A 12,662-nucleotide genomic window follows, 5' to 3' on the forward strand; every position below is an offset into this window, starting at 1 on the left:
TACATTAAAAGAATTTTTAAACATTAAAAAAATACTTACAGAAAGAAGAGAAAGAGACACCCATAGATAAGACTTAAAATTAAGGCTTAAAGAGAATTTTTTGCTCTGAAATTAGATGCTGAAAAGCAATCTTGGTGTGGTTAATACAAAAAAAAAATGCTTTTTTCCCCTTCAATCAAGTTAAAGAATATGATAATCTGTTTTTAAAAAAGCTATTTAAATGAGTAAAAAATTTGGAAAGGGGAGAAAAATGCACATGAGGACACTCTAATATAATGGTTTTCCAAGTATGGTCCCTGTACCAGCAGCATCAGCAGCATGTGATAACTTGTTAAAATTCTCAGGCTCCCACCCAGACTACTGAATCAGAAACTTTGTGCTAGTCCAGCAATCCTGCTAATACCCTCAAGTCTGAGAGCCACATATCTTGTTTGTTTCTTCCCACAGGTTCAGGTACACCACCAGTCTACATTTCAAACAAAATCCAGGACATAGGATGATACTTGGATAAGCAAAGCTGAAGTCTTCCTAGGGGAAAAACGTATGTAACCTTCAGATGGTTGAGTTTCCCATAAAACCTGTCCTCAGTATCAGATGGAAAAAGTCCTTATACAGGCTTAATAGCCAAGAGATATTATGGAGCTAGTTTCCTACATAAACTGTGTACACAGAGAATAAATGTTTTCAAATACATTCTTATAAAAACAATAACCACTATGAATCATTGAAATTCAACTTAAGGATGTTTCACTTGAAAAAAATTATAAATGGACCTACAAACTTTCAGAAATAGGGCAAAGAAACTAAAATAATCCATATTACATAAATTCTGCCTGTGTTGTGAGAACAACTTAACCTCAAATGCATTAACTGCCCACCATGTGCTTTCATGGAAAAGCAGAAAGAAGTTTGTTTCCCTCAAACCCTTTTCAAAAAATTGTCCTCATGTTGATGAACACTGGTCTGCCATTTGTTTTACACAAGGAGAAAGATCTGTATAGAAATCTTCTGAATAAAAAAATGTAGCTTAGCAGAGTGCAGCACACATGTCCAGAAGGTGGGCAGCTTTGGAGCAGCAGCGCTGCAGTGGCCGGGAGATTCGGACCCGAGCTTGAGCCCTCCCTGAGACCCAGAGCTGCCCCAGACTCCCACCCCGGATCACCGATGGCGCTCTTCCATCTGTCCCCAGCCCTGCCGCCCAGTCCCGGACCCGAACCTTGAGCCCCCACCCCACCTTCCTTTTCCCGGCACCGCCTGCCACAAACCCGCTGTCCACCATGTTGGTGGAGCTGGAGGAGGGCTTGCCGCTCCTGGGTGCCAAGGGGGCCATGGGGAGGGCGGCAAGGCATGGGGGGGGGGCAGCGACAAGGGCTATGGTGGCCCCAAGCATAAAAGCAGCCACAAGAAGAACCAGCCAGGCAAGTACAGCCAGCTTTTGGTGGAGACGTCCGCAGGCTGAGCGAGCAGAAGCTTGTCGCTGGTGGGCATCTATGCAGAGGCCAGGAAGGTGGCGAGGTTCGACCAGCAGAACAACTGCACCTACCTCAAGTACTTTGTGCAAGCTGGTGCAGAATAACTTGCTACTGCAGGTCAAGGGCACAGGGGCCACCGCCTCCTTCAAGCTCAATTGCCAAAAGATGCAGGCCAGCTAAAGGTGCACAAACCCAAGAAGCAGGCAGTACGGTGCCACGCAGACCCCTGACCCACCAAGGGCGCCACAGCCGATAAGCACGCACCCCGGAAGGCCGCTTCCACCGAGGACAAGGGCAGCAGCAGCAGCAGCAGCAGCAGCAGCAGCAAGGCCAAGAAGGCAGCAGCTGGGAGCAAGAAGTTGAAGAAGGCAGCCAAGCCCAGTGTCCCCAAGGTGCCCAAGGGCTGCAAGTGAGCACCCAGGTCCCACACGCGACAACGTGGAGGGGGACCTTCCCAGCTGGGCCACGACCTCCCCTCCCCTCCCCCACGCTCTGCTCTGACCTCCCCTCTCCCATGCACCGCTCTGGCCTCCCCTCCCACAAGCGCTGCAGGGAGATTTTTGAAACAGCCCGGGTGATGCCCTGATTGGCTCTGGCCCTTAGCAATGGCTGTCGCCATAGTTACCGCCCCACCCAGCATCCAATGGGCAGGGCCCTGGTTGGCTATCTGGCTTCAGCCTCCAGGTCTGGCCCCCTCCCTCTGGCCACCTCTGGGCTCGCAACAATCGCTCAGGGTGCAGGGCAGCGCACTGCTCCCCCCCCCCCAAGCCACAATAAAACATTCTTGACCTTTGCAAAAAAAAAAAAGATTCTAGTGTAGACAGAAAGATTTAGAAGTGGAACGTGGTGGCACATGCCTGTAATCTCAGCAGCTCTGGAGGCTGAGACAAGACTCTCTCAAATTCAAAGCCAGCCTCAGGGATGGTGAGGCACTAAGCAATTCAGTGAGACCCTGTTTCTAAATAAAATATAAAATAGGGCTGGGGATATGGCTCTGTGGCTGAATGCCCCTGATTTCAATCCCTGGTACTCACCCCCCTCCAAAAAAGAGAAGGATATAGAAATCTGTAACTTCTTTTTGCAAGTCACCTTTGAATAGTTTTGTGTGACCAATGTGCTGATATTTTTATATATTTCCTATTTCATTGTCTCTGAAATGCCATCACCTTTAAGACACTTAGAACATTCTTATTCTATGTACAATTCGGAAAAAAAAATTGCCATGTGGTTACAACATGCCAATTTTAAGAATCCATGGATCTCAGATGTGCAACTTAAAAATCCATGAAATGCCTTACAGAGTTGAATTGTATCAAAATAGAGCTAAGTGGGACTGGTTTTCTGGCTCAGTGGTAGATCACTTACCTAGCATGTGTGAGATCCTGGTTTCGATCCTCAGCATCACATTAGATAAATAAGTAAACGTTTTGTGTTCATCCACAACACACATATATATATATAAAACAGGCTAAGTGTTCTGTCTTGCTCCCCAAGTTTCAGTGGTGCAAAAAGTCACAGAATCCAGAGAAGACTTATCATTAAAAGAGACTCAGGGAAGAAGCAGGCAGACTCCGCACAAGCAGGAAGAACTTGACAGCTGAAGAGGCTCCGAAGCCTGGCGCTGGGGACTTTCTAGAGGTAAGAGCAGGAACACAGAACCTAGGGCCTCCTATTCCACCCCCTCGCCTGGGCACTGTGCCGGTGACTGGCTGGGTACCCCTGTCAGCTGGACTGCAGCCACCAAGACAGGACAGGTTTCAGGAGGGTTTCTCAAGATCACTAGTCCCGGTGAGGGCACTGTCCCCCTCTCGGTCTTTCTTCTTCTTCTACCATGCTCGGGTGTAGGGTTGGGCACCAGGCGAGCAGGTGGCCTCCGGAGTTGGAGCTCGCACATGCCAGGGCGGGAGGACCCAGACCCAGGGCAGCAGATCCTGGCAGCAGTGGAGGCCCGAGCTCCCAGGCCACCTCTGTGGCGAGGGTGGGAGGCCGGTGGCCACTGCGGGCTGCACTCCTGTGTTCTGTGCACCGGGCCTTGTCCCCGGATCTCTGGGCTCTGGAGGTTGCAGGGCTCCGTGGTGGTCTCCAATGCTCTTTTCTAGCGCTCTTCTCTTTCGGTCTCCATCACTGTGAAGGGACTATCTTCTGAACCTGCATTCCTGGGGGCTGTGTGTGTCCCCTTCTGTGTGCCCTGGAGGCCAGGAAACCCGGCTTCCAGATAGGACTGGAGCGCAGCATCTACTCCATGACCCTGAAAGTGTCTCATTGGGGAAACCCTACTCCAGGATGGAACTCCTGGGCGCCTGGAGGGATCTCAGGGCCATATGAGTTGGGGGCCGCCTGCAGAATGTTTGTTTCCGGAGGAGTTCGTGGGCTGTAGGCCAGGCGACAGCAAAGAAGACCGCCCAGTTTACCCTCTGGGCTGGCCAGCCAGGCACTGTCAGGTAGGGATACCTGGGGCTACCCGTGGGAGATTAAAAGGATGAAAACAACACCTTCAGTCCCGGGATGGCAGGGCCTAAGGGTGGGACATTTTCTAAAAGATATGAAGAGATGGAAAATGGCCAAAACTTGTATATTTTAAAGTTGAAATGAACCTTGCAAAATTTTGGGAATGCACAGTTGTGTACCTAGTGCCTAAAGAAATATTAGGTCATTTACTCCCTTCTACCCCTTTAGTTTTAGTTTTTATTTTATTTTAGCAAAGTATCTGTTTTGCCAACATTTTCCTCAGGAGCTGTGCATTACTCACTGCAGGTAAAACAAACTTAAAATTCTCAGGATGCTTTTGACTTAAAGTCTGTGTTCTTGCACTTCTAAATGTAGAGGAAAATCATTTATTGCTGTGTTTTCCATGTGTGATTCTTTCCCTTATTCTCAAGGACCCAGTGATATTTATTTATTGGTTTTATAAACATCTATTTAAATGTAGTTTTTGTATGAAATACTCCCAGTTGCCACAGGATGTAGTTTTGGGATTAGAAAATGCTGTTGGAGAAAGCTGCTAGTGACTTCATTTTTCAAGAATGTAAGTCATTTCCTTTCTGTGATTTCAGAAGGTTGATATTTCACAGCAGCAGAACTTTGTGGGGAAAATTTTCTGTAATGCATCTGTCATTAAAAAGTCTTTTGGGTTTCCTTCCTAAGAGCAGTGCATAAATTTAAGCGAAGCCATGTTAAAGGATAAGAAGTTTTTCAGCATTCACAGCATTATAAGACTACTGTAGAAATAATTTTTAAAAATTAAGACCTACAAATGGTGTGCAGGATGTAGAATGGGGGAGGATAGAAGATCAGAAAAGGGCAGGAAAACAGATACCTTTGCTTTTGTCCTTTGTAGTATAAAACTTGTAGCACTTATCATTTTTGGGGATTTACTTTTGGGAAATAAAAGGTTTATATTTAAAAGGAAATACTTCACAATATAAGACAACTGACATTTGAATGCCTTTTGAGTATGTTTTGAAACATATTGGATTCACATTTCATATTAAAATGGACTTTTGATAGGATTATTAGATTTAAATGTTCCTTGAGGGGATATCTCATATCAGGTTATCTGCAGGATATCTTCTTCAGAATGCAGACTGGCTATAATATGAACTAACCCACCCTGCCACATGCCCCTTTGAATTGCTTATAAGAATCCCCGAGATTTGATATTGATAGGACACAGTAATCAGCAATTCTTGCAGTGCTCAAGACATTTTAGGGGACAGTAAATCTTTCTCTATATCCAGTTTCTCCTTTTGGTGGGTATCAGGAGTAAATACACAATTTGAACTTGAAAATTTAAGATGCCATTAGTTATACAGGAAAATGCCTGAAAACAACATGGGCTATGATAGAGACACTGCTTTTGAAAACAAATTCCAGCGTGTCAGGTAACAGTTTTTAGCTCCAAGTTTCTTAGAAACTATCATTAGACTCGGCTAGCTGAATTAGAGGTGAATTAGAGCCTTTTATAGATTCTGGATCCTGTTTCCACCTTTAACTATGTTTATAAAGCTTTTGGATTTCACAACTTCAGACATAATAGACTGTGTACCCTTTTGTGGCATATACTTGGAATGAGAGTTTCAATCAGAATTGTTTTTGATTTGTCAGTTTTAGAGTTTAATGCAAATGAATCCTGTCTCACAACTCACTTTTTTGATAAAGACATTCTTTTTGTGGTTTTCAACTTGAATGTTGCACATTTTAATTTCTAAAGATCTGTTCTTTTTTTTAAATAAAACCTGCAAACAATTATTTTTTTTAACACGGAAGCCAGTACCAAGAAAAGATTAATTCAATCCAGATGTAAAAATATATGTGAATTTTAAATTTGGATGATCTCAACAAGTTTTATTTTTGTTGATGAGGCTACCTGGATCCTAGATGGCACTTACAAATTATCCCTTAGGTTGTATTCTGAATTGATAACCAAATTCATGGGCATTCTCTAAAAGCATTTTACCGTGGTATTAAGTCTTTAAAAGGTAGAAATTGGAGATGATTTTTTTTTCTATTATTCATTAATACATACTTCATAATGCTCTAGTTTGGTACATGAAGCCTGTTTCTCAAGTGGGAAAATGAGTTATTTAATATTTTGTATCCTGGTGGGCAAGGTACAGAGACTTTCCATTTTATTTGTGCAATTTCAACTTTTTTCTTTTACAGAAAAAAAAAGTTTTAGTCTTCATTGGATTTCTGCTGCAATACAGTTTGTAGTTTCAGGTGAAGCAATTGGTTCGTATATGAAGGCCCTCAATCCTCTATGCCCTTTTAACCCCTGAAAACAAACAACAAACACAACTTATAAGAAAACTTCAGTGTATTTTTTAAACTGTATCCCTAACTTTGGAATTTTAAATGGTATTTGTGGCATACTTACAGTTATATATTTTTAGGAATTCTTTGTATGATTTTATATATATATATATATATATATATATATATATATATATATATATATATATTATACATTTTGAGAGTTTGCTACATTGTGATTGTGTGTAAACAGAAGGAGGAATAGGAGAAATGTAGGGAAGAAATTTATGATAATGAAATTCTAGTTAAAATATATTCTTCCTAAACCTAAGCAACGAAAATGGTATTTTGGGCCTCTGTGGTTAAACTTCAATGTATTGAGTAATCTTTTTAAATTGTACCTTTTCCTGAGGTAAAGGCTTTGGGTGGGGGTACAACAATAAATAAAAAAAAGTTAAAGAGATAATTTGAGATGAAGGAGGAAATAGAATACTGGGAATTGGGTTGCAAAAAAATTAAATTAAAAGGATAAGTATTTTAAACAAGGCTGAGGTAGGGAGAACTTTAAATTTAGATGTGGGAATTAAATTAGTTGAGGAAAAAGGACGAAGTGATTGGAATTGAGCTGCCTATAAGCATGGAATATGTCTGCTGGCTGATATTTTCCTTGGGAACATTGTCTTCCTCAGTATTGTGTTGAAACACTAGTTTGATGTTAAATAATGTATAGAGACTGGGTGCTTCTTTCTGTCCCCTATGTCTACAAAAAGCCTGTTTCTGTTTCAAAGACTGGGGACATATTTTGTCTAAGAGCTAATGATGAAATAAATACAAATATTTAATTAGTCCCCAGCACCTGATTAAACTGCCAATGTTTCTCTCTTATGCTGCGGGACCAAAGGGACTGTACAGCAGTGACAGCTGAAGTTATGAGTAAAAATGAGCAATCTGTATTTTTCATAATCTTATGTAATTTAGTGTATGATTATTTCTGATGCAAGTTTGTATACTATCACTTTTTATATGAATCATATTGAGCAATCATGTAGTATACCATATTGATCAAAGATGGACTACAGAATACTGAAATGGCACAGAATTAATTGATCTGACAATTTGTCATTTACCTTATCAAGATTAAAAAATCTTCTAAATAAATTCCCAGATGAACCCACTATAGACCTAAGGAAAAGGCAGTTCTTTTCTGAACATACCTTTGAGTTTTATAGCATTTTCTTCAAAGAAAAGAGATTATTAAATAATTAGCATAGAAATGTTTTGTTACAAGAATGTACAATGTATATAAATGAGATTATACCAGTTACCCAGATTCGATACCTGCTTATTACAGGTATTTATGCTTATTTTTATTTTTTTTTCTGTGCTTTTACTAATTCCCCAAGTAGACCATACCCCTTCTTGTATATTTACTTTTTGGTTAGGTCATATTTACTTGTCTTAAATGTCACAGATTTTAATTATACAGTTGTGAAAAATACAATGATAGGGCTGGGGATGTGACTCAGGGGGTAGCGTGCTCGCCTGCCATGCGTGCGGCCCGGGTTCGATCCTCAGCACCACATGCAAAACAAAGATGTTGTGTCCGCCGATAATTAAAAGATAAATATATAAAAAGATTCTCTCTCTCTCTCCCCCTCTCTCACTCTGTCTTTAAGAAAAAAAAGAAAAGAAAAATATAATGATAAAGACCTTCACTGTTTTTAAAAAACAGAATATTTACATCATCCCAATAAAACTAGATTCTCTTACATGCAAATTTTATTTCCAGAGTATTTATGGGTATTTAACCATAATTTTATTTTGCTTGTCATCATGCAATATAATTTTAAATACAGCTGATTAACTATACAGTATCTGTGAGAGTCAGTAAGCATGTGTACTTCAGTAATGTGTTCTTTTGTATTGATGACTGTTTTTGTATTTTATGTATGCACTACAAATTGTTTATATCAACATTCAAGAACTTTTGAGTCATTTCTTAATTTGAACCATTAGGACTACTGGGTTCATCACTATTCTTTAACAAAAAACTATTCCACTCAGCTTCTTTCCTAGTGTAACAATGAAACTGTATTTTTTTTACTAGATGCTATGAGAATTATAATTCCCATCTTACTTTAATTTAATTAGAGTTAATATTATATGAGTTTACTAAATACAAAATAAAAACCTTAACAAAGACTGTTTATTTTATTGTATACTTTTTGCAGCTATTATAAATGTTTATCTAGAAATTATACATAACAAAATACACTGCATGGTTTTTGTACAAAACAATTATAGATTATTATACAACAGAGAAGAAAAAGTATTGATCATAAGATTGCTAACATGTGCCAGCCACGGTGGTACACACCTATAAGTTTAGTGTCTTTTGAGGTTGAGGCAGAAGGATTACAAGTCCAAATACTGCCTCTGTTACTTAGCAAAGATCTAAGCCATTCATCAAAACTCTGCATCTAATAAAAATATAAAAAATGGCTGGGGAGCTCATGATGTAGTTGAGTGCTTATATGTTCCTAGGTTCAATCAATGCTACAAAAAATGTATATTACAGAATTTTGAAGTGTGGTAAAACTTTGATAACAATATAAGATGTACAGAATTTACTAGATAGTACAGATAAATTATGATATATTGTTAATGACATTTTTCTACAATATTAGTAGATATGTTGTTTTTGGTAAATTTTTATTGTTATGTGCCACATAGTCTAAAGTATAAAATTCCAATGTCATTATTTATAGGTTGAGATACCATATAAACAAAACATATATTATTTTTATACTGATTCTTTTATGCTTTACAGAGTATTTTGCTCTAAGCTTTTTAAAGTTTAAGGAAATTGAATTCAAGTATGGTTTCAAAGTCACTAAAAACTACACAATAAAAAGTATAGAGATCACTTAACAACCCTGGTGACAACTCTAAAATGTGTTAAAGTTGAAAAAAAACAGTTTTATGTGGATAGACTGATTTTAAGTCTTGACTCTATCTTTTATCTACATGATGACAACACACTTTAGAGAACATTCAGCCAGAAATTCACCACATTGTACACATTAATCAGAAGCCCAAGTGCGTATGTTTTGTTGGCTTTTTCATTTCATCTATTTTTTCTTATTTTTAGTCATTTCAATTTTAGTAACCTTGAAAATATCTACTTTTCAAGCTCCATTATTTTACATTTGGGGAAAGGACAAAATTAAGAAAGCAAGAGACCTAAAGAAGTTACTTTGTAAGTACCTTATTTTCACCACATCAAAAACATTGGTGCAAATCTCACAAACCTAGAATTCAGGGAAAAGAGAAAAAAAAAGACCCTCAAACAAACACAAATACACCTACTAAGCAAAATAAATGAAAGAAGTGTAAACCAACAAATTTTCTGTTTTCAATTAATTATAATAGAGAAGACATAAAGAAATCTGCAAATATTCAAAAATAAAAAGAACATCTTTGATCAGGAAATTTGTCAGAATAAGTCCTACACTATGGAACACTGAAAATAATAAAATATATTTAAATTTATTTAATAAGAAAATATTTTATAAAAAAATAAGTAATGAGAAGTTGTAAGAAGGATAGAGAGAACACTTTCACAAGTTACACCACATAGATTGCTGTAGTTAAAAAAAAATTAAAATACTGAAAGTGTGGTGTGATCCTGCACCTCTACTCTGGTACTTCAAGATTGTGAATTTTTGTAACTACTGAACTCCTCTCTTTAACTTTAACTTTCTTTTAAAAGTGATTCTGAAGTCTAAACAAAAATATTTATTACTAAACATAATTATTTGTCAGTGGCATATTTTTGATGTTTATAATCTATTTTTGTGCTTGAGACCTCTAAAGAAATTTAAAATAAAGCCTGCTTACTGAAGTGTTTGTAAGCATAATGTAGTTTTTAAGGTTTTGCTGTTTTAAAATGAGCAAAACTTAATTGAAAAGAGAAATCTAATCTCATTCAACTCTTATGAAAATAAAAATCCAAATTCTATGAAGATAAAGATCTCACCAGTAGTTTTTACAATTTCTGAAAAATTCTAAACTTGAACTGGTAAACCAATAAAATAACGTTCATATTAGCCTCTAGATTTCAAGTTCTTGTTACTGACTTCAGCAAGTTTGATGCCAAAGGCCATGCTAGTAGCACTGCACAATTTATCATTAGCCATGTTTTCATGCAGGGAATTGGACCAAGGGCTAACACAAAGTTATACTTCAACCTCTAGTTATAACTTATAAAATAGATTCTGTGCATTTTAGCTAATATTGTTTTATACATCATTGGTAGTTTCTAGTTTCTTTTTTTTAAGAATTATTTACAGCATGTAAAATTTATTGTATTAGGCATATAAACTTATAATGCAATTGAAATAACTTATAAGAAGATGAAGCATAAAAGAAAATAATTGGGGAGTACAAAGGCAGCTCTTAAAAGTATTCATTCTTAAATCAGATTTAGTATTAATTATATATAATAAGATTATTCAATTAGTGTTCGAATTTTTCTGTGTTCTAGATTATTATAAACTGACTTCTGTATTTAAAAATATTTTTATTGTGCAATATCCAGAGACTTAAAATCTTGTTCAATTTAGAAATAATGTACAATTTTTTTAAACAATGTGTTAAAATCAAACCAAGAATAATATACTTTCAGCAATAGTAAGAGCAATATATTACAGAAATATCCTAAGTTTTTTAAAAAGTGGTTTAGAAAAGATAGATGACAATTGTTGGCATAATTACAACTTTCTTTCCCCCACTCACACTTTATAAATATTATTTTTATTCTCAAGAAAAAGAAACAAGCTCAAGATTAAACCTACTTGTCTGGTAATTTGTCTTTCTCTTTTCTCTCACTGAGAGACAGGAGATGAGTTACCAGCGTTTGAGATGGAGAAATGCTGGTTTATCCATTCTCTCTTTGAGATGATAAATGATGTGTCAATATCTTCATTCCCCCTTTTGAGATATAGGAAAACTGACTGTTTATTTCCTAATAAAAAATTGATTTCCACAAAATCAAGAGATGCTTGCTATATAAATCATAACTACATCTGCTCTTAATGCACTGTCATGACTACAGCATATAAAAAGTAACATTAAAGGGCGAGTTTCTACTATTCTCTTTCTCTCTGCACAGAGCAGCTTCTCAGGCTCCTGACAATAAATCAGCTTTTTATCCTGGGTGTGTGTTCAATCACTCTGTGTCACATTTCTTTTAAGTATATGCATTCTAAACATGGCACCAAATCCTTGAAAAAAAATCTCTACAAATATCACTAGACCATATTCCCGAGTTGGGACTCTGATCCCCACAATGCTAATTATGTCTGTGAGGCCAGTGTTTCCAAGACTTCTGCAGAACACACAAACAATGCAGGTCTGAGTAGCAGCTCACATAGGAGCCACTTCCTCAGATTATTGTTACAGACATATGTGATCTTCTTTGTTAGGAGCACATCAGACATGTGATATAGCACTTTCTGATTATTTGTCTCCAAGCATCCTACAAAGGATCTGCTAACTTCTCTGCAGTTTCCTCTGATAGCATCAAGGCTCAGGACTGTTGAATTTTGGTGAAAGATAATCACATCAACATGTTTTGTTACAATTTGTTCTCATCAGTGATGTTAGTGTGTGCTCCCATATCCACACCTCTTTAGCTCATACCACTGTCACATATTGCACATCACATCCATAAGACCAAGATCAGAAAAAGAGATCCAGCTGAGAGCTGTCTATCACTGATGGTGATAGTGTCCTCATGTCAGCAGCAAGAACATTTTTTTCTGAAGACTTAGTGATAAGTCATAAGCATGGAAATATATTTCTAAGACTCTTTCTTATTTAAATTGCCTGAAATAGAAACAACAAAAATACAGAGGAAGAAAGAAATATTTAAAAAATAATTGAAGCATTAAATGCTTATATATATTTTCAAGCTACAGCTTGAATGATCTTGGCCTGCCTCCCAGACCTTCAGGAGTAGAAGAAATTATTCAACCAGTCCTCCTGGTTAGTACAAGGGAGAAGAGCAAGGTCAGCAGACCACTGCACACTGAGGGTGTTTAAGGAGTCATTATAGTAACTCTGAAGGGATATACCATCATGGTGACAGGCCCCAGAAAACTGGTGTTCAAGAAAATTGAGTACCTATGGCTCACTATCATAGCATATTGTTGTTGTTGATTGGGTGTTTACAGGGAGGAATTCAGGAAATAGAAAGGGGAAGCTCTGGGACACACTCTCAGAATGGAAAAGAGAATGCTCCAGGATTCCCAGGCCCACACTTTCATCAGTGTAGGGATTGCTCTCATGTGAGAAATTTTCTGGAGTAACAGGATTCCAGTAAGATTTTACATTGGGTTTTTTGCAAGATGATTTCCTCAGCCAGGCCAGCAGATG

General features: G+C 37.7%; 1 protein-coding gene and 1 pseudogene across 1 annotated transcript in view; one reads left to right on the forward strand and one right to left on the reverse strand.

Moving 5' to 3' along the window:
- Window positions 1-1,046: 1,046 nt before the first annotated feature.
- Window positions 1,047-1,885, forward strand: LOC143640170 (uncharacterized; annotated as a pseudogene).
- Window positions 1,886-3,141: 1,256 nt separating this feature from the next.
- Window positions 3,142-12,662, reverse strand: part of LOC143640171 (uncharacterized) — a 68,222-nt gene continuing 58,701 nt past the window's right edge. Inside the window, 3 exon segments of the mRNA XM_077108071.1 lie at window positions 3,142-3,525; window positions 3,750-3,929; window positions 7,081-7,145. Coding sequence (XP_076964186.1) covers window positions 3,142-3,525; window positions 3,750-3,929; window positions 7,081-7,145 — 629 coding nt within the window.

Source organism: Callospermophilus lateralis, unplaced genomic scaffold (genome assembly GCF_048772815.1).
Source record: "Callospermophilus lateralis isolate mCalLat2 unplaced genomic scaffold, mCalLat2.hap1 Scaffold_130, whole genome shotgun sequence".
Lineage (NCBI taxonomy): Eukaryota > Metazoa > Chordata > Mammalia > Rodentia > Sciuridae > Callospermophilus > Callospermophilus lateralis.